At 35.0% G+C, this 21511-nt stretch overlaps 1 protein-coding gene and 1 long non-coding RNA gene across 3 annotated transcripts in view; one reads left to right on the top strand and one right to left on the bottom strand.

Moving 5' to 3' along the window:
- LOC133522141 (uncharacterized) overlaps positions 1-21511 on the top strand; it is a 596248-nt gene that overhangs the window by 564357 nt on the left and 10380 nt on the right. The window lies entirely within an intron of this gene.
- The window catches only part of LOC133522131 (putative inorganic phosphate cotransporter), a 33550-nt gene that overhangs the window by 6320 nt on the left and 5719 nt on the right, over positions 1-21511 (bottom strand). The window contains exons 2-7 of one of the 2 annotated variants that reach the window (XM_061857356.1): positions 11952-12018; positions 7101-7300; positions 3920-4156; positions 2767-2976; positions 1564-1731; positions 512-728 (exon numbers count right to left, since the gene is read on the bottom strand). In XM_061857356.1, coding sequence (XP_061713340.1) covers positions 512-728; positions 1564-1731; positions 2767-2976; positions 3920-4156; positions 7101-7300; positions 11952-11985 — 1066 coding nt within the window. In that variant the 5' untranslated portion in view covers positions 11986-12018. Of the gene's footprint in view, positions 1-511; positions 729-1563; positions 1732-2766; positions 2977-3919; positions 4157-7100; positions 7301-11951; positions 12019-21511 lie in introns of those variants that run through there. The other variant, XM_061857357.1, reaches the window with a different exon arrangement.

Here is a 21511-nt window from a genome sequence, read left to right as displayed (position 1 = left end):
ACATTTAAAACATATGGAGTTGCTGTAGGTATAATACATTAAGGTTACATTCGGATATCTACTGCATCATCGTTACTGTTGCAGTGGTGAGATTCTGTTGCGGCAATTACTGCTGCGGCGTTAGCACTAGCGCTGTTAGTGTCAATTTTCTTGACAAAATGAGTGAGGGATTCGCTGCAGCAGTAACGCTGCAACAGCAACGCTCCCGCAGGCCCCATCCGAATGTAACTTTATTCACGAAAGGCAGATAAAATTATTTCGTTAATTTCGTTGCATACTTAAATTGATCTTCAAATATTCACGATAAAAAATAGGAAATTGTATAAGCTAAGCCAAATCTAGCCTTTCATATTTAGATAATATACCTACTCGTACATTTAAGCGACTTCTTTTGTTAAGGAGACCAATGATTTCCAGTTCGTCGGATATCGGCCTGTCAGTTATTCGCAAAAGTTGACATCGCGAACAACTAACAGGCCGATAACGTCCGGCAAAGCAACAAAATTCTTACCAATAGTGGTATGAATAATTCGTCCCGTTTTGATCGTGTGCCAGTTCTTCTTGACGCAATAGTCGCAAACCAGACCGAAGATGAAAGAGCTAATCCACATGGCGAGGTACGGGATCGCAGTGAGGGTGCCCGTCGCCGCTATATTAAACTTCAGCACATCGGTCATGTACTTCGGCAGGTCTGTCACCATCGTGTAGTAGCCCCAGTCGTGGCCAACCTGGGACGATAAATTAACGTTTTGTTTTAAAGAGCCTATAGGGATATTTGATATATGTAAGTGACAGATGAGGTCACGAAATGGATCTTATTGGTAACCAAATAAATAGATAGTAAGGCTAATTAATAATTTATATGTGTTACCTACTTCCTTACTTACTAGATTCATAAGTTTTATTTGGATAGCAACTCGTGTAAGCACTTAAAAATATTTTCCGTGTCTGGCAATCATGGAAGACAAAGGAGTTTGCGACATTTTAAATACGCTATTTCAATAAATTTTTACGGTTGTTACGTACGGACACAATAAGCTGTTAATTTATTCCGTACTCACGTCATAATATCATAACATTCATAATATTCTATGCTATCCACGTAGACAAGGTTAATTAATTTTCCTGCATTAATTGTTAGCTAACTTACAATAACAGATTTCCAATAATGAGAGCTGAAGGGTTAAATCAGAGAATGTGCGTGAATGTAAAAAATATCCCAACTTATCGCGATTTCACTCCATATTCTTCGCTAACTTCAATAAGTTTATCCACGAAAGTGCGTTCCTTTTATTTTTAATATACGTTCTGTACTTACTAATCTTCCGATATCTTCCGACCTGGTAACGACCTTTCAGGTGGTTCATTAGAGTCAGACCAAGTCAGGTCTGTACCGATTTTGATAGCACACGCGGTGTTATTTTAAACGTCAAACTTCTATAAAATTATGAAGTATTTATAAATAACGCTTGCACTACATGTGCTATCAAAATCGTTGCAGACTTGTCTTGGTCTGACTCTACTCTAGATTCGAACTCATATTTTCGCATTTGTAAAACTTACAGCAGCAAATAGCAGAGCCCATACTGGGACAGATCTGACGATAGCTTTCCATGGTACCGGGTCTCGTATGCTGGACTTCTCCGAGCTGGTCACATGTTCGTTCAGGTACTTCAGCTCCTCGTCGGATATGTATGGGTGCGTATTCGGGGTACTGTAGCATAGCAAGCTCTGAAAATTCACCGGACAGGGATTAATTTGTTTGTAACCAAACTTGTTCTGCAATATACGCATTTACGCAACTGTAAATAAGTAAGTAAATATTCTTTATTTAGCACCATACATTTAAGAATACACAGAAAATGAAATACAGTTAAAAGCTAGATAACAACAGGCAACTGTGTACATTGTACAATATTTTGTCCAGAATCCGCTAATATCAGCGATGATAAATGTATCGTCAATTTAATACAAAATTAACTGTAAGACAAAGGTAGGCAGTTACAATTTCGTAGTCATTCTTTTGAAAAAATGATAAATATACCTCAGTCTATGTTTCAAATGAGATAAGACTAAAAGCGACCTAATGCTAGGTATAATAAAAATGAAGATTATAAGTTGTTTTTTTTAATTCGATAATTTCTGCTAAGTCATTAGTTTATTCTGAACAAACATGAGAGTAAAATTGGTAGTTATTAAGGTCCCTTATCATAAACCTTCCTTTGGTCCGTACTGTAAACAAATATTTTCGGTAGTATAGCTATAGCTAAATAAATTTATTTTGTTTTCAGTTTTTTTGATATGATTTAGTTGTTAAACTTTGTAATATACGTTAGATAGTATATTTGACGTCATGTTTTATTGTCCATAAAGATCGCATTTTATATATATGTAGGTAAGAATTTAATGTCGGTATTTGTGTTAAGTATTACGTAGAACATATCCATGTGCGCTGTTATACACAACTATAAAAACAGACCAGAGTGATTAAACAGAACACTCGTATACCTATTTTGTACAATATATAGAGAATATTGTATTTTATAGAAAATATGCACAAAATGTTTCTATAAATCTTTTTTTTTTTTGCGTTGATGGTTCATGAGATACAGCCTGGTGACAGACGGACAAACGGATGAACAGCGGTGTCTTAGTAATACGGTCCCGTTTTACTCTTTGGGTACGGAACCCTAAAAATATTTTTTGACACGACTTAACTAAACTTGGGATATATTTTTAACTTACAATAAAAGTATATGTGCTTACCCAAAAAACAAACCATATAATGCCGAACATTCCGAAAAAGTAGAAGACATTAGCCCAGTCCCCATCTCCAGCCATTAGAAAGCCGGACATGAAGGAGCCAAAGATATTTCCAATCTGGGCGCCACCGAACACGATGGCACCTTGACGCCCACGCTCATGCGGCGGTACCCACCGCGCTAACACTATCATCAGAGCTGGCATTGTGGGGCCCTGAAGTTAAATATTAAGTACTTCGTTAGTATAAGGAACTTAAGTTTAAACACTTATGAGCGTAAGTGCCTGAATTAACTGAATTTCTTTAATCTTTAACCAGTTTAAAGCTAATAATAGTGTAATTTTATGTTACTTTTAATGTGTGTTTTTGTGTATTAAAATAATGTTGTAAGCACGATTTATGAAACGAAAATATTTAGTTCTGATTCAAATTTCATGTATGAGGCAAAAAAACGTGTAAAGCTAAGCTAAAAGCTGCAGCTTATTAAAACCCCCAAAATTAAATTTATTGCAATTAAATAATTTACTTAACTCTTTATTGTACAAAAATACACAAAAAAAGGAAATTACAAATTGGAAAAGTTAAGTACAAAGGCGAACTTATCCCTTTGAGATATCTCTTCCAGTTAGCCTTTGACTAGATGAGAGGAGAAAGTGGAAGAGTGGAGTTTAAGATTCTGTTCTGCATATGCATACAAACAAGACAAAATGTTGTGTCGTAACCTTTTTTCGCAGTCTTAATACTGTAATAATCCACTAAGTAATTGATTATATTTCTTAAGCAATTTATAACTGAACATGAGAATTTTTACAGCCAATAAAATATCGATTGAATATAATGATAGAATCTCAAGGTAAAATCATTAAGGCCAGCCCAGCCCCAGATGTAGGTGACACTACTAAAAATATTACTGAACAATAACCGTTTCTAATACTAATTATAGGTGTAATAGGTACGTGTATTGAAAGAAGTGTTACTTTTAAAAGCATTAAACATCGGCTGAAATTATAAATTAAAAATTATAACACTACGCATGTACAGTACGTACAAGTCAGACGTTATTTTAAAAGCAGAGATTGTTTACTGATACGAGTACCTACCTAAGTGTAAAATACTCTTAATAAGAAGATAAATAGTTACATAAAATTGAGTACTTACTTCACCCATGCCCTGCAAAACTCGAAGGATGAATAACCACGTCGCACCACCTGCCTTGACCACTATAGGAGTCAAGAGCGTGAACACGGCGGTGCTCAATAGCCCTACTCCGAGCGTCCATTTGCCTCCATATCTCTCGGCTAAGTATCCTCCGGGGACGTGCGTAATGGCGTATCCGTAGTAGAAACCACTGAGTATCAGCCCTTGAGTGGACTCCGACCAGTCGAATATTGCGTGCTAAAAAATAAAATAGCTATAAACACCCTTTTAGCGGAGGAGTTACGAGTATGTTGATGACATAGGTAGTTTTATTTATGTTTAAGTCTTAGAGAAAAATTGTAAATAAGCACTGGCAGCTCGCCGGCTAAAAATCTTCATTCTAGAAGAATGAGAAATCAATGTTTATACGTACTATAATTAATGGCAGTAAAAATAGCTGTCGCATTATTATCGCATTTGCCTTTGACTCGCTCGATTGCAATCTAAGACCTTCTTTACTTAACATTTATATTTTTCCATAAACAACTACATTTATATGTACAATTTACATAAAAAAAAATGATTTCTAGGTTTAATCTATGTTAAATTATTGCAACTTAGTTGTTGTGTAATATTTTAGTTAATTGATGGAAACTGGCAAAATTACCTTGGGCATTGTTGTACGAAGTGGAGTTTTTATCCTAATTTCATTTCATTATTTTAAAAATAGCTTTAGTGAAATGCTTTATTTTGAGTAACCTGATGAATTGAGTCTAGACTAGCTTTAAATATACGTTGGAACTTATATAGCTAATACATTCATGTAACGGCTGTCCCCTGTAACACGAGCAAATAATTTAAACATACTTATACTTTTAATTTTGTAGGTACTCCTCCAACGATACAACGTTTATTCAAAAAATCTTTTTCATAACATATTCAATATTATTTTCAACGTACGCTGTAATCAGTGTAATTGACGTTATTTGTCAATCGTAAACATAAAATTCGCAATACATTGCGTCTTTGAATAAACTTTAAAGTGTACTAGAAATCAAACACAAGCTATTTTTAAATGTTGCTGAATAAATGTTGGTCAGTTTGAGGAATCCGCCTACAGTTTATTGCTCCTGTTACAAGCCACACTCGGTATATCTTGACACGTATATTAAATATCAAAGACCTTTACAGAAACTGAAACAATTTTATCGCTGCTTGAACTATAACTTCATCGACAAACTAGTTTTAACAGTTTCAAAGGTCCAAAGTCGGAATCTAAGATTACAGACAGCTACGTTACTCCGAAACTAAAACTCAGGGGAGATTGAGCGTTCTGGTTGGCTTACTAAATCAGACTTCAGACGTAAACTTTTTAACTTGCTAAGATATTTAATATGCCCTTTTCAAATAGTATACAGAACACCGGTCAGTAAATTATCAATCTTCGTGGTAGCTGTTAAGAGCTTCTAAAAGTATTTTGTGCAACAGATACATAAAAAAAGGCTTCCTAAAATTCAAGAGCCGAAATTACAAAATGAACGAAGTTATATTTTGTAAAAACAGACCCGAGAATTTTAAGACCTATTACCGTTGCACGCAATATTTGTTTCTAAGAGAGCAAACACCCAAACTTATAAATAAAGTCAAAATAAATATTGGTTTGTGGATCTTTGCCTAAAAGTCAGAGTAAAAAAAAAACAACAGTTGTATAATATTCCTAAGAACACTCCTTTTAGCATTAGGATCCTACAGACGCGCTTCTAATGAAGTTGATTTCGATCTCACTAGCAGTGATTTACTCGACAAATTTAATAAGAGTTCAGTAGGGCTAAGATGGTCGACTCTTTATCATTTGTCACCATGTCTGTCACGTTCTAACAAATATGTAAGCGCTAAAGTGACAGGCATAGTGACAAGTGATAAAAATGAAACCATGATGCCACCGCTGTAGGGCTAAAATGATCGACTCTTTATCATTTGTCACCATGCCTGTCACGTTCTAACATCTTTTTCATTGTAAGTCATAAAAATGGAACCATGCTGCCACCGCTGATGTAGAAAAAAAAAATTATGTGTGATGTCGAGGTTGTAGATAAACAAGTGATACTTTTCAACACACGTATGGCGCTATTCTTAAACATTTGTCACATCTAGTCAACCGTCGATAATCGTTTGTCTTTATCGTTTTGACATTTCTGTTTGTGGGATTGTATTAAAACGCTTTTAAGCATCTTTACAATTTTAGACTTGTTTTTAACTTATACGATAATTTAGTAAATAGTTAAATTAATAGTTACAGTAGCCATCAGATATATCGGAGCGGCCAAAGTGCTCACAAATATCTGAACATGCCTCTATTGTCAAGGCGTTAGATTGCGTGTTCAGATATTTGTAAGCACATTGGCCGCTCCGATATATCTAATGGCGACTGTACCTCATTAAAAGTTTTATGTATGCAAATGAAGCATTATGATGTAGTTGGACAATATACTTTTTTACCAACAAATAGTTCTGTAGGACACATTTATTTCAAAAGATAAAAACTGTATATTTTTAGTTGACTACGGAATCCTAAAAAAGTATTTGCATCGATATGTTTCCTTAAATTATGTAGGTATACATATTAGTGTCCTACTAAAATATGTAAGTGTTATTTTGCATGACAATAAACAAGCTCGTATATATTTATTTTATCAAGTAAAACGTGATACGTATATTAACACGTATTTGAATACTTTATTTCAAATAAAATCATGCATTTAAAGGAAAATATGCCCCGTACACTGACTGAAACAAGTAACCTAGTATGCAAGATGTACTTATTTTCCAATGATGCTTAAAAAACTTCCTTATCAAAAAATTTGCTGGGTCCAATAACAATGATTGTTGTTAGAATTACTTTTACGGAACCCCTTATCTGACCTGTTAATTAAGAGATTACAAATAAATTGACAGTTTAGTGACTGGTGTCATAGTGGATTCCTAGAATCAACGGCATCGGCATAAACAACCGCGTTTTCAAAAGTACAGTCACCGAATTGGATCCCCAGGCAAACTTTCCAAACTGCATTTCTTTTTTAATTACTTACCTTCGTTTAATTCACAACGTCACATATTATTAACTCAACTTACTTTTCAAATTGGTTACCAAAACACCGTAGATGTCAATGACTACGCAAGCAGAGAAAGGTTTAGTACTTACAGGTTTGCTACTGACAGTCCCATTAGCTATAATCTCGCTATCGTCCGGGCAAGCATTGGGATCGTAGTGTTCGCTGCTGTTGCCGCTGTCCTTGACCATCTGTGTGACAGCCAGGTTGAGGCACACCCGCATCGTGTAGGCATTGCACACGGCCAGCAGGCCCATGATGCCCAAGACGTACCGCTGGGGAATTAGGAACACTAAGCAGAGAAAATCAAACGATGTAGTGTTCTTTCATAGAAACGCCGTCGTGGCAGGTCTTGGGAGTTCATTAAAAGCTTTAGCAGACAAAGAAAAAGGTGTATTGAACCAAAAATCACTATTTCAGTGAAATATTTTAGTCAAATTAGAGCAAACACAATCCATGCCCAAGGTGTCGATGAGTTTAAGAATAAATTAGATAAGTATAATGCAAATTCTACTCAACACTGAAAACTTTATTGATGACTCTGGATACAGGCATTATCAGTTATTTCAACTGCCTGCCTGATTTACAAATAATATTAATAAAATACTTTTGAGCTAGTTACGTTAAGATAATGTGAATTTTGATACAAAATTAAAAGAGCGTTGTGGGCCCTACACACCCTTTTTTAGCGGTGGACTTGGATCACTTGCAAAAATTGCTAGTGGAAAAAGTTGTTCAGAAAAAAAAAATATAATAATTAAGCAAAACTAAGTAGGTATGCAGCTTGTATTAGTTATAATTGCCAGCAATAATCTTGACATTTCAATATATATCTGGAAACTTGAAGCTAAGTGTTAAATCGAGAGCTGGAGACTGACTGGTCGCGTTTTGGTGTAATGTGATTTTGTCACACTTAATCGACGAATGCTACTTTTGCGATCAAGTATGCTCCGTTTTCCAATGCGGCTCGGTTCGCTGCTCTGACTGATGTAATTTGCTGGAGCTATCGCGGTATAGCGAAATATTGTAAGTCAGTCACCAGTTTAAAAAGTAAGCAAAGTAAGCATATTAAAACGAAAGTGGACGATGCACCATCTTCTTAATTGTGTGTTATAGCTATCTACACGTGTGTGTATGATTGTTCATTATTAAAGAGTAATCAGACGTCGATTAGTCATACACATACTACGAGTAATTCCAAAAGGGCACAATAATATTGCTAATTTAGGTACTAAGTCCAGGCGTAAGTGGTATCTCGGTAGTGCGAAGCATGCTCGATAATCGATTTGTCAGGGTTTCATGTTTCCAGTGTATCAAGACCGCGCTTAATGGATAGAAACTTAATATCAACGTTCTATAGAGTGAATAGCTAATAAATTCTCATTGTGTACTTTCATTCTCATTCTTTCAGCGCATCTTACGAACGCAAAAGCAATACAACGTATGTAAGGAACAGAAGTACATTCAGTATCAATCATCTTGGAATCAGTGGCGGATTAACCGAACAGCAGAAAAAGCATATGCTAAGGGCCCCGCGCCTAGGGGGGGCCCCGCGCTCCGACCCTGACCATGCGATTTCGGCACACGGAACCGGCCAAGTTCAAGTAGAACTCGCACTCCACGGATCCTGTACTACCACATTTTATTTACAATGTATTTTTTTAGTATGTCAGTAACAATCAATCGATCAATTCCTGTCTGTTTTTATTTATGACGATACCAAATTTAAAGAATTTTTAGGCTTACGCAAAGACCAAGAACAGAGTTTATTAGCATTAAACCGTAGGTGTAGTGTCTCAAAACTTTTATGCATGGCTAAGCTGCAGGAAACAGAGCTCGGAAACGAACAAAAGAAGATACTGTGTTTAAAAAGATATTAGTGAAAAGCAGGGAAGGATGATTTATTTATTAATTATTATTTCAAATAACAAATTGCACCTTACAGCTAATGCCTAATATGATCAACTTTGAGCCCGTACTTAGTAGGCCAAAGGACGCGCTCCTCTACGGCATGCCGGGCGCCCAAAATATGCAGAGTTGCTGCAAAGCCCTGATACATATGATCTAGTTGTCAAAATGTTATAAAAAGAAAACAGCGGGGCCCCTATGCAGGGCTTTGCATTCGCATAGGCCGGATGTAAAGTCCTACATAGGGCCCGATACCCAAAGCATACCAGCAAGTCGCACTTTCGAGCAAGAAGTAAGGCCGAGCATCAGGCGAGCCGAGACCACATGGTTCAATTCCAAACTCTGTTCTCCTACAATTCAGTCAATTTCAGCCTTTGCATGGTGGCGCGCCGCGATAGAACGCTCTGGGCCTCCGCCCTTATACGGAGCTCGGCCTACGGCCTCGTTCACACTATGGCATTGGTTTCATTCTAGGCTCTGCTTTCCTGCAGCTTGGCCTTCAGCTTCGCACGGGAAGACTACGAAATCGGGTGGTCCGGATATTCAGCTAGTGGGGCTCAGCCTTTGGGCTTGTTTTTTGACTCACTTAGCCATTAGTTCCCACTTCTTAGGTCCGACTCACTTTTCACCTATTTTTACAAGCTTTTATTAAACTGATGTTGTTGAACAGTATCCCTACATACTTTTATTTAACTTGCAATACTTGTAAGTTGTTTTCAAAATCTGCAAACCATCTGCAAACTATTTTTTTTACCATTTGTCAAAATTTGCCAAAATCGACCACATCTGATCATGAACACCGAAGGTAAGGAGGAAACCTATATAGAAGAAAGGAACTGTGATAAAATAACACAACTTCATCAAAATTAGGCTCTTTTAAAATGGCTAAATAAAAAAAAATATAATCAAATAAATCGGAATTTCTTAAAATAAATAAATAAGGAAAATAATTCGGATTTTAAATGACGTCATATTCCTGTCATCCACATAGACGTGCCCCGCTCTTCTTCCTAATCGCTTATAGTACAAATCTGCCACTTTTTGGCAATGTAGTAGTTATGTCTACTAATTAATGTGTATAGACAGAGTACTATACTAGTAAAAGGGTGCACCCCACACTTGTAAGTACTATAGGCGATTGGGAGGAGGAGTGGGGCGCATCTTCGTAGATGACACGAACTACAGACAAAAAAAAAACATCTCTTGTGTAGAGGCTCCGTTGGTTTTTTTTTTATATTTATTATTATTACTATTCAGTCAAAAAAGGCCAAACGGGGTCTATTAGTAAGTATTTTTTACATTACATTACAAGCATAAGGGAGTATCCTTTGCAGCGCTTTGTACGTCTTTTTAGTAAGAAGAGAAGATTTTTGCAACAACCCAAAAGCGACTAAACCGATCATTTTCGGTATAGTTTTTATTAAAAGTATTTATTTATTAAGCTTTTGTTTGACGATTTTTTTCATATTTTTAGGGTCCATGGTTCACATTTTTTGTTTAAATAATAACTTTATAAAAAAAAGGTTTTTGGTGACCGTTATTCGTTTTGAAAGACCTTATCCAACGCCACACTATCATCAAAGCAAAAAAAAAAAACAAATTAAACGCATTTTGTATGGGAGTAGGGTACACACAATTTTTTTTATAGTTTTTATTTTACTCGTTCTGTCGCAATGCATGATTTATGTATCCATGCTAAATGACAGCTATCTAGCACTTAATATAACGGAGCAAACCCTCTGACAGACGGGCATGGCGAAACTACTTATATAAGAGTTTCTAGGACTACGAAACCCTAAAAAATACACTGCATAACATGTTAAAAATTAATCGAGAACGAGTCGAAAAAAATGAAGACATCGTAAAAATTTCGTGATGGTACTGAACCCTAGGGGTGCGAGTCCGACTCGCACTTAATCTGTTTTTTCAAACCTGCTGGGCTAAGATGGTCGGCTCTTTATCATTTGTCACCATACCTGTCACGTTCTAACAAATATGTAAGCGCGAAAGTGACGGACATAGTGACAAGTGATAAAAATGGAACCATGATACCGCCGCAGGGGGCCCCGCGACCTATTGTGCTAAGGGCCCCGCGCCTTCTTAATCCGCCCCTGCTTGGAATACCTACTTTTCCTAATAATGGTATATCTCTACTGTTTGCGTTTAACAGTAAGACTGCGCTTAGTAGATAGAAACTTAATATCAACGTTCTATAGTGAATAGCTAATAAACTCTCTCTGTGTACTTTCATGTTTTTTCTTTCAGCGCATCTTACGAACGCAAAAGCAATACAACGTATGTAAGGAACAGAAGTATATTCAGTATCAACCATCTTGGAATACCTACTTTTCCTAATAAAGGTATATCTCTACTGTTTGCGTTCAACAGTATCTTTCACAGTTTAATTGTTCTAAATATTGAGTTGAGACATATCCCTTTTTAGGGTTCCGTAGCCAAATGGCCAAAAAACGGAACCCTTATGGATTCGTCATGTCTGTCTGTCTGTCAGTCCATCCGTATATCACAACTTGTTGAAACTTGGTAAGTAGATGTATTCTGTGAACCGCATTAAGATTTTCACAGAAAAAAAGAAAAAAAAAACAATACATTTTGGGAGTTCCCCATACTTAGAACTGAAACTCAAAATGTTTTTTTTCATCAAACCCATACGTGTGGGGTATCTATGGATATCTAAGGTCTTCAAAAATGATATTGAGGTTTCTAATACCATTTTTTTTCTAAACTGAATAGTAGATACTTTTGATGCTGACTGTACATGCGTCAACCGTAAGCTAGTTTGATAGTGACATTTTATTTAACAAAGCATAATATTCAACATTAGGTTAATAACGCGCTCAAGCACAAATAATAACATGCATAGAAACACGCGAAACTAGAGAGCTTAGATAGGATATAAATCCTGTCATTCTCGACGACGCGTGCCTTCACTCGTAATACCATGTTATTAAAGTTTAGATTTGACAAATTAGCGCGTCTATGACACGAACTTGTATATAGCTTCTCTAGGTACTTACATTTTGATAGTATGAGTCGCCATCTCGGTATCATTTCAAAATTAATTTGCTCCTATTAGTTACGTCCCTGAAAAATAAAAAATAGTTACATTAGCAAAACGGTGTCTATCAAAATTAAGAAAAAACCAACCAGGTTAAATACAAAAATATTGATTTAGCCGATTATAGCTAGGATTGTAAGTATTGAGCTACTGAAATCAGATTGCTTTGTGTCTAATTTTCCCTTAGATACTACCTACACCATTTGGATTTATCGCAATGTATATAAACCACTTCAACTTAAAGGACAACATGCTTACAACATATCATTGCTCATCAAAATAAATTGCGCCACTAAGCTTCCATTTACGGGCATTGTCAATTACGAGTAGTTTAACTAGTTAAGTGTTTTCACCTACTTACACCGGCGACTTATCGAACATTTTCCTTCAATACTTAAAGATAAAGCGGTTTCCCCTACGAGTTGCTTTCATTATTTATTGGAAGGGTAATTTAGCCGTTGTAGAAGAGCAATAGAGTCTTATTTCTATTGGCCCCCACGCTGTCGTAGTTATAGATTTTGTCTTATAGACTCTGCAGTCGTCTTCATATAGACTACCACTTGTATAGGCTGCGCCCCTGTATATATAAACAAATATACCGAGAGGCGTATCGTACAGTTGCATCCCATGCCACATTACGAGTATACTAAAATATATCGATCATGTTACTCCTTATTTTCATTGTACCACATATCCCGCTGTTAGTGTCATATTCCTCAATAAGTAACAAGAAAAATTTTAATAATTACAACATACCGGGGCTTATAACAGGAGCAAAAAAATGCTGTATTCCTCAAACTGACCATTATTTGTTCAGCGTCTTAAAAAAACTTATGTTAATTTCAAAACACAATGTATTGCGAATTTTTTTATGTTTAAAGCGTGACAAGCAACGTATATAAGGCGTATATTGAAGAAAAGTGATATTTAATTTGTCTTAAAAATAGATCTTCATAATTTTTAAAAGTTATTAAACAAAAGTGTCATCGTTTGAGGAGTACAATGTATGTTTTAATTATTAGCTCTTGTTCAGGCCTTACGATAATTATGAAAGTAATTAGATCATTTTTATAGTTGTTTTCCCATGAAATACAACTTTAGTTGATATTTTTTATTTATTTATTTGCATCGTAGGTATACTATTACTAGTTTGAAAACGCCTTACCCTCTTATTCTTTAAAAACTAGAATATTTTGGCGACACAAAAGTTTTTTGCTGCATCACCTATTTTAGAGTAGGATTTGGCAGAGTTAAGAACGAGTCGTGTACCTATCTACATCTCCTTCACGTAGTGTGTAGCTAAATGATCTGTGGCCATAGTAGAAGGTTAATAAAGCACATCAGATCAGAAACGTCGTTACCTTGTGCTCGGGCACGAATTACCTGCTATTTATGGTATGGAAGCAGTGACGTAGACAATAGGTATGCGTTTAACATTGATTCTGTCTTTAAGAGAAAAATTTACAAACGCTTCTCCGTACAAATTCAATTCAATTCAATTCAATTCAATACATTTATTTCAGGTCAAATAGGCCCATATAGTTTGTTAGTAATTACATTATACTATATTAAATTACACATTTACATTAATTAGTCTTCCTACAACTAAGGTTAGTAGTAAGGTAGGTAGGGTAGGAATGTAGTCCCTATTTTCCTTTCTGGATACTTAAATATAAAATACTCAAACAAAGGGATATGCCGCAGTGTTTTCTATAGTTTTAAATCCAGAAACGAAAATGGGAACTATTCTATGGATTTTTTTAAATTAAATTTTGAACGAGCAATCAGTCGTAAAGTCAGGTAAGTACATTGTTTTTACCTCGGTACTTCAAATATAATGACCTACTTACTACCTAACTTTCTAGAGATTTTCATGACAGAGTAAAGCTAACAGACACGCGGGTAAAAAATCCATTATGCCTTACTCAAAAACCAAAAGTTTGGTAAAATCGAAGGGCATAAGGTATCAGTTTTATTTATTAGTTATGTTTTCTTCTTCTCTTCGCATTGTCCCAGCATTTTGTTACGGCTCATGAGAGCCTGGGGTCCGCTTGGTAACTAATCTAGATTTTACAAAAGCAACTGCCATCTGACCTTCCAACCCAGAGGGTAAACTAGGCCTTATTGGGATTAGTTCGGTTTCCTCACGATGTTTCCCTTCACCGAAAAAAGAGTGGTAAATATCAAATGATATTCCATACATAAGCTTCACCAGTGTTTTGCTTATTAGTTATCTTTTAAATTATTAAAACAACCAGAGCAACATCTGCACCGAGTGTTCGAAATATTTTCCGGTTGAGGATCCTCGAAACGGATTGACACTTGTCGAGTGCCTTTTCAAGTAAATTGCGTGAGTGATCGGTTAAAAATAATTGTGACTTGTTTAAGTCTCACATGAGATTTATACCCACCTTATCTCGTTTTAATAAAATAAGTCTGATCCTGAATAAATTTATGATTTCGGAGAAAGGCTTAATGGACCTTCTCACCCTAGGATCTTTTAGCACTACCCTACCTTATTAACCACTGACGTAAGAAAGTGGAAACGGATAAATAATTATTACGACCATGTTTACGACTCAGTAGATATAAAACTCTATATTACAATTAAAAGTTAATCCAATTTTATTTGCAAAATATTCTGAGAAATAGAACCAGTTCGTTGAAGATAAGGTGGGGTATTTTGCTCGGAGCAAGACAAACAGTCTGAGGATTCCATACAAGTGTTTGTCTTGCCCAGGTGAAAGTCCTACCCCACTTTACCTTACTATTTAATTAGTTAATTATAGATCGTATCATTCAAGAAGACGCGTGCCTTGACGCATATTGTCATGTTATTAAAGGTAAGAATGAAATCTTACCCGGCCCGATTCGAAGAATGAGATACGATATCGATAAGTTTTGGTTTAGATAAGTTCTCATTTAGATATCGTTTGTATGTAGTATAATTGACAGAAGCAGCTCGATTCGGGCAATTAATGTCGCTTTGACGTTAGAAATATCGTACATAGATAATAATAATAATAAAATAATAAAATTCTTTATTGCACTCTACATAAAAAACAGATACAGAAATTGATAAAATATACACATTGGTAGGTAACAACAGGCGGACTTATCGCTAAACAGCGATCTCTTCCAGACAACCTTCAGATAGTGAGATGGCGAACGAAGCGAAGTTAACGAGTGGTGCAAAAAAATAAAAATAAAGAAAAAAGTAGTGAAAATACAATATAATACATATACTACACGTATAAAGTTAAGATAGACTACATTTATTACTGTATACAAAAAATATATACATATATATATATATATACATATATAAATGACAAAGGAAGCCATAACAACGACAACGAGTTTAAAAGAATACGAGTATAGGACCTTCATGAATTAGACAAATAATGTTCTTTTAATAGGTTTTTAAAAATGGGAAGTGATTTAGCACGTCTAATATCAATGGGTAGATTATTCCACAGCCGGACAGCACGGAAACTGAAAGAGTTGTTGTAGAATTTTGAAGAGGAAGGAGGGGGAACAAGTAGCAGATTTTGAGAGCATCTAAGAGATGAAAGAAATTTAAACCGGGCTTTAAGATAACGCGGAGTATTGGGGTGGAACAGAGTGGCATACAAGAGGGAAAGAATATGCGTGTTGCGACGGAATCGGATGGGTAACCATTTGAGCTGCGAACGATCTTATTGGGAACACAGCGAAATCGAAATAAACTTCTATTTTGACATGTGGTTTAGTTATCGATCTTTTAAAGATCTTTCCAAGATCTTAAACGTATCTTAATCATTCTTCGCCGAAAGCTGCGCGTCATCGTGGATGACACCTTTCCTTTGCAGTATAATAAATTTACACGAATTGAGGCCGTCTTCCAGTTCAGACTTTTATTAGTAGTATATTACTATAGAGGCCGGGAAACGAAGGGTTGCATTGCCGGCCAAGTAGATATAGCCGAGTAGGAATATGCGACTAGCAACCCCGATATTTGTATACGGCTTTTTTCAAACTTGCAATGAAAAAAAAAAATTGTACTCAAATTTGTTAGAAGGTAAAAACAAATTACGTCTCTACTATAATTTGATGGTTGAATGGCAAGACGTTGTGTAACAATTTGACGTTTAAAAATAAAAGGACGTTGCTTTACAGGCCCAGGTGTGTAAGGCTGTATGAAATTCCTATATATAATATCATCTTTACTCATGGCACCGGATACGTAGCATTTCTGGACCTAATTTGAAGTAAGTCATGTCAACATTTCATTGCAAGTTTGAGAAAAAACATTGACGAAACTTCGTGTCTTGTCAATTACTAGGACATAAAACTACTTCAATAACAATTTTGGTACATCGGTATGCAAATTAAATGCGAATACCTACTGTTATTGTCAGAAAGTAGTCGACCTCAGAATGCAACTTAATCGTCGCCTTGCTTATGCAGATTGCTTAACGCATGAGAGGATGTGAGATGAAGCATGACTTGGCGAATCATAACATTTATACCAGCTCCGTGGCAAACTGGCACAATGTTCGCTGGATGGCAAGGGATTATTGTAGAGCGCTTGCAACTCCAGACTAGCATTTCTTTTTTTCCTCTTTTTGCCTAGTGGGTAGTGACCCTGCCTATGAAGCCGATGGTCATGGGTTCTAATCCCGGTAAGGGAATTTATTTCTCGTGATAAGCACAGATATTTGTTCCTGAGTCATGGATGTTTTCTATTTATTTAAGTATTTATATATCATATATATCGTTGTCTGAGTACCGACAACACAAACGTTCTTGGCTTACCGTGGGACTTAGTCAATTTGTGTAAGAATGTCCCTATTATATTTAGTATTCATTATACTTTCCATTGCTTCCTATTTGCATAAGTAGTTTTTTTGGCAGCGGAGAAGTGCTTCCAGCATCCTCGGCACCATGCAAAAGGGTCCAAACTTTTTAGACTTTTTTTTAGTATTAGTTTTAATATAGTTTTATTTAATAAAATAAATATCTTAGTATATTTTTATTAATGTACAATATACATATATTATAGATTAGGTTTATTGCAATAAATATTATCCTTTTTTAGGGTTCCGTACCCAAAGGGTAAAACGGGACCCTATTACTAAGACTCCGCTGTCCGTCTGTCACCCAGGCTGTATCTCATGAACCGTGATAGTTACACAGTTGAAACTATAACAACAAATACTAAAAAAACAGAATAATTTAATGGGGCTCCCGTACAACAAACGAAATTTTTTCCTCGCATTTATAAATAATGGTACGGAGCCTTTTGTGCGCGAGTCCGACTCGTACTTGGCCGATCTTTTTAAAGAATAATGATCAATTATTGCTAGTAATTCTTAAACCAGCTGCTTACGACACTAGCGTTATTGATATACTAGATATTATTTAAAATTAAATAGAAAACATTAATTAATAATAAATAACAATCTTATCGACCAACAACACTAAGCGTCAATTTATCTTAATATATAGTGTGATTTTTCACAGTTGATCGGGTAATACCCGTGGCCTCCCGCAATTGCTTTCCATTTCAGTTTGAATAGTCATAAACACGTCTTGTAAATTCCACAGTAATAAACCATAATTACCGTATTGTTATTGTTTTTGAAGTACAGTGCAGATAGAAGCCTGTAAAAAGTATAAACTGTTATCAGCCGCATACTTAGATGAGTCTATTATCAGTCGAGAGTCAACAAGATTAAGATATTATAATTTAACTGTGCCAAAGCCACAGTACAAGTACGGTATGATATTCTGATGTTATATATTAGTATAAATACCTAGTAAATGGCACAGATGTATAATGTAATTCATTCGAATGATGTAAATATTGTGATTCTATTTATTAAAACCAAATTTAAAACAATCTATATAATATTGTATTATAGATTATAGGTCTCTAGCAATCATGCTAAATTTGTTAAATTTTAAGGAATTTTAAGGATTTAAGTTTATTTCAAGTGAACAACACGTTTTTATGCGTAAATAAAGCATCTCTAAATATTTTAATAACCAATAACGGATGAACAATCAGTAAATGAAGGAGAAATTGATGATTCGTGCTATAATAATTAAGATTACCCTTTCTTTCTTAACTATTTCAATAAGAAAAGAGTCTTATTTGTAAATTAATAAATAGACTTTGAAACATTAAACAGATTTCACGGCATTTTTAAAGAAACAAATCTGCATATACCTATACACAATAACAAGTGGTATCTCTATTTAACTTAAGTTTAGCAGCCGAGCCGTTTAAAATTATTTGTTGTATTGAAATATATTTGATTATTTAGTCAGCAGTGACGGTCATTGTCAAGCACCTGTCGAGGTCGTTGGCTATTCAATTGGAACAAACGATACTTTATTCTGTTCTTCCAAACCAAAACGGCACAAAAACCTTATTATGGTCGAGGTGCATATGTTTTTTGGTCATAGGAGTTGTTCATAGGACTGTTGTAGTAAAAAACGTTGCTATTAAATAATTACACAAATATAATTTAAAATAAATAAAAACTTGTTACCTACTAATCACATATCAACTAGTCGGGGCTAAACTATTATATATAGAAAAAGAAATGAATTATAAAACAAAACATGAAAAATGGAATAAACATATCTGTAGCCATAGGACAGGTTTAGTTTGAACTTTAAAGTTTATTCCAATTAGATCTTAAAGGAATTGAAACAAATAAACATCACGTGTCTCAGTCATCCAACCAACAACAGAGTTCCATAGATAAAAATTTTCGTGTTTAAATGTTCTCGCTAAGTTAGATATTAAACAACGTCAACAGTTTAATTCTAATACTTATAAATTAATTTCTCAACAGACTTGCTCAAGACGACGTTTTTATTCCACCGATTTTTGGCTCATAATCCTAGATATTAAACACGCGTGCTTTTTCAGGATATTATAACACTCATGCTTTTTCATTATATTATCCGATTGAGTTAAGAAGGTAACTGTTTGCTAATAATATGCATGGAAACCGAGCCTTCTTAATTTGGTCGAGTAATACATACATTTTTTAACCAACTATAAGGTTTCAAATGTTAATTCAAAGAGGTTTTATCACACCAAACATAATTTATATATTAAATTATCTCGTAAATTACATTAATGAATAAACATAACATTTTATCGATTTTATCTCCATCGCTCGAATAGAAGTACGAAAATATTAGCTTTTTTAATTTTTTTAATTGGCTGTTTGTCGATTTCGTTCGCGCCTTTGCCTTGCGCACGCATTGGAATCGTGCGTAAAACAAAATAAGGCGCCAGCCATTTTTCTGTATTTATCATAAAATTGGAATAGTTTTGCATGTTTTTTAGTTTATATATTGACGAAAATGTCATTTTCAAGCATTGAAACTGAAGAATACATAAAATTGACGCTGCCAGTAATACTAATAGAGGCAAGAGCCGAGAACGATTGCCTTTTAGCATCATAATCAGGTGAAAAATAATTGGCGGCATATGAAACTTTTATTCAATGGAGAATCAGCAAAAAACGTCCAGTCTTTCTTGGAAAACGTGTTGGTAGCTTACTTCAATGAACTGGCGAATAAGTGTCTACAAGCCCAGAACGCTTTGGTGCAATCATTCGATGTTAAAACTGTGAGCCACCATTTTGGAAATTGTACTTTTACTGTTTTGACAAAAAAATCTAATTTATAAGTTTTGTTTTTTCTTCGCAATTGTGTTTAAAAACTTCGTATGAAACGCGTGTGCTATGGTCATTACACACATCGACTTTCTTATTGCGCGCTCGCTTACAGCTCGCGCGCACAATATCGCCTCGTGTGTAGTGACTAACTTAGCACACTTGTATCATAATGTACTATTAATTCATCTTATTCAAAACATTTATCATGTATTTTTCACCGTTTCACTGATTTGACAGTACAATCTGCTGTTCCGATTATACAAGGTGTAAAAAGGCGTTTAAGGGCATATTACAAATACAAATAAGTTTATTTCATTAATTTTACATCAGTTCATAGGTATAAATGTTAGGTTGGTAAGTAGTCCATCTCAGGTACAAAGTTTAGGTTAGTATATTCGGTATCGTATTTTGTTTAAAAAAGAGTAGAAATTAGAAGAAGAAAAAAGTTGACGTGAAAAATGTTTGGCCTTTTATGGAGAGTTGACCTACTTAGACGACCTGCCCCATAGAAAAAGAAATTTTTTTCGCGTAAAAAAAAATACTTTTTCTTAATCAAAACACGATACCGAATGTGCCCTTAAACGAATTCTCATTATTTTTGTGACACCTTGTATTTTCACGGTAGGTAATTCAACTTTTGTTTTACTACACTTAAAATTTCTTAAACTATTAAAAATACTAAACAAAACAACTTCAGTTTACGACGGTACGAGCAGTATACTCTTATTTAATTGTTCTGTACCCCTAGTGTAAATTTGATCGACATCATAACGTGACGAACGCGTTTGCGTTAAGTCTCATTTTGTATAGGATTTTGAATTTCCAAAACGTCCCGCTTGGCGCGCTTTCTAAATCCAATACAAAATGAGACTAAAGGCAAACGCGTACGTCACGTTTCGAAATCGAATTTATTTACACTAGGGGTACTGTATTTTCAGGGATATAAAATTTCACATCCTAAACACACTTATCCTGTAGCTCTACTGTACATGTACATAATTGAGAATTTTTAGTTTTGTTTTACTTCTTGTTGGACATTTAAATCGTTGTCTGATTTTTCAACACAATTTTTTGTCTTATAATATTTGCTTCTAGTGGAGGTAGTGTCCAGTACTGGTTTTAGACCATTTTTCTACCGCAGAACTTGCGATAGCAATATGTATCGACATTTCTAATTATATTATCCCACATAACATCACATGAATCCAAGTGAAGCAATTCTATTTCCTGTCAGAAATCAGAGATTTCTTGTATGTATGGGATAATTATGGCATATTATTCCGCAGTGGGAGCTCGGAAATGATCAATAATAAATAATTTTATGACTGTAGACTGACGTAGTCTACTGGGCGCTTGACGGATTAAATAATATTTTTATACAAAGTTTTAGTATCAACTGATACTTCCCTGTGTTAAACAGTCATAATAAACACTAACCTAACAAGCGTTCGTCTAAATGTGCCCGTTGGCACCATAATGACATTATGACATGTAATGTAGGTAATCTATTTTTTGATGTTCCTGAACTTTCTAATTATTGACTGCCCTGTTGTGTTCACAAACTAACAGGAGCATATACAGTAAATAACATTTACATTTAACATAAATTGCTAAATAAAGTACCTGTTTGGCTACTTAACTCCTTAACAAAGAACTACGAAATTTAATTATAAAACACGGAAATAAAAAAATACGTTCACATCCGTATAACATGGGCGTCACTATTATGTTTACAACACTCCTTATTAAAAATTTAGTTATATTAAACTTTCGTTATAGGAGTGGCGATGTCAACAGCAATTCATGGATCGTTAAAGGAAGTACAAAATAAATC

Source organism: Cydia pomonella, chromosome 10 (assembly GCF_033807575.1).
Source record: "Cydia pomonella isolate Wapato2018A chromosome 10, ilCydPomo1, whole genome shotgun sequence".
NCBI lineage: Eukaryota > Metazoa > Arthropoda > Insecta > Lepidoptera > Tortricidae > Cydia > Cydia pomonella.
Note: the sequence above shows the minus strand (reverse complement) of the source record. Positions and strands in the feature narration are given on the sequence as shown.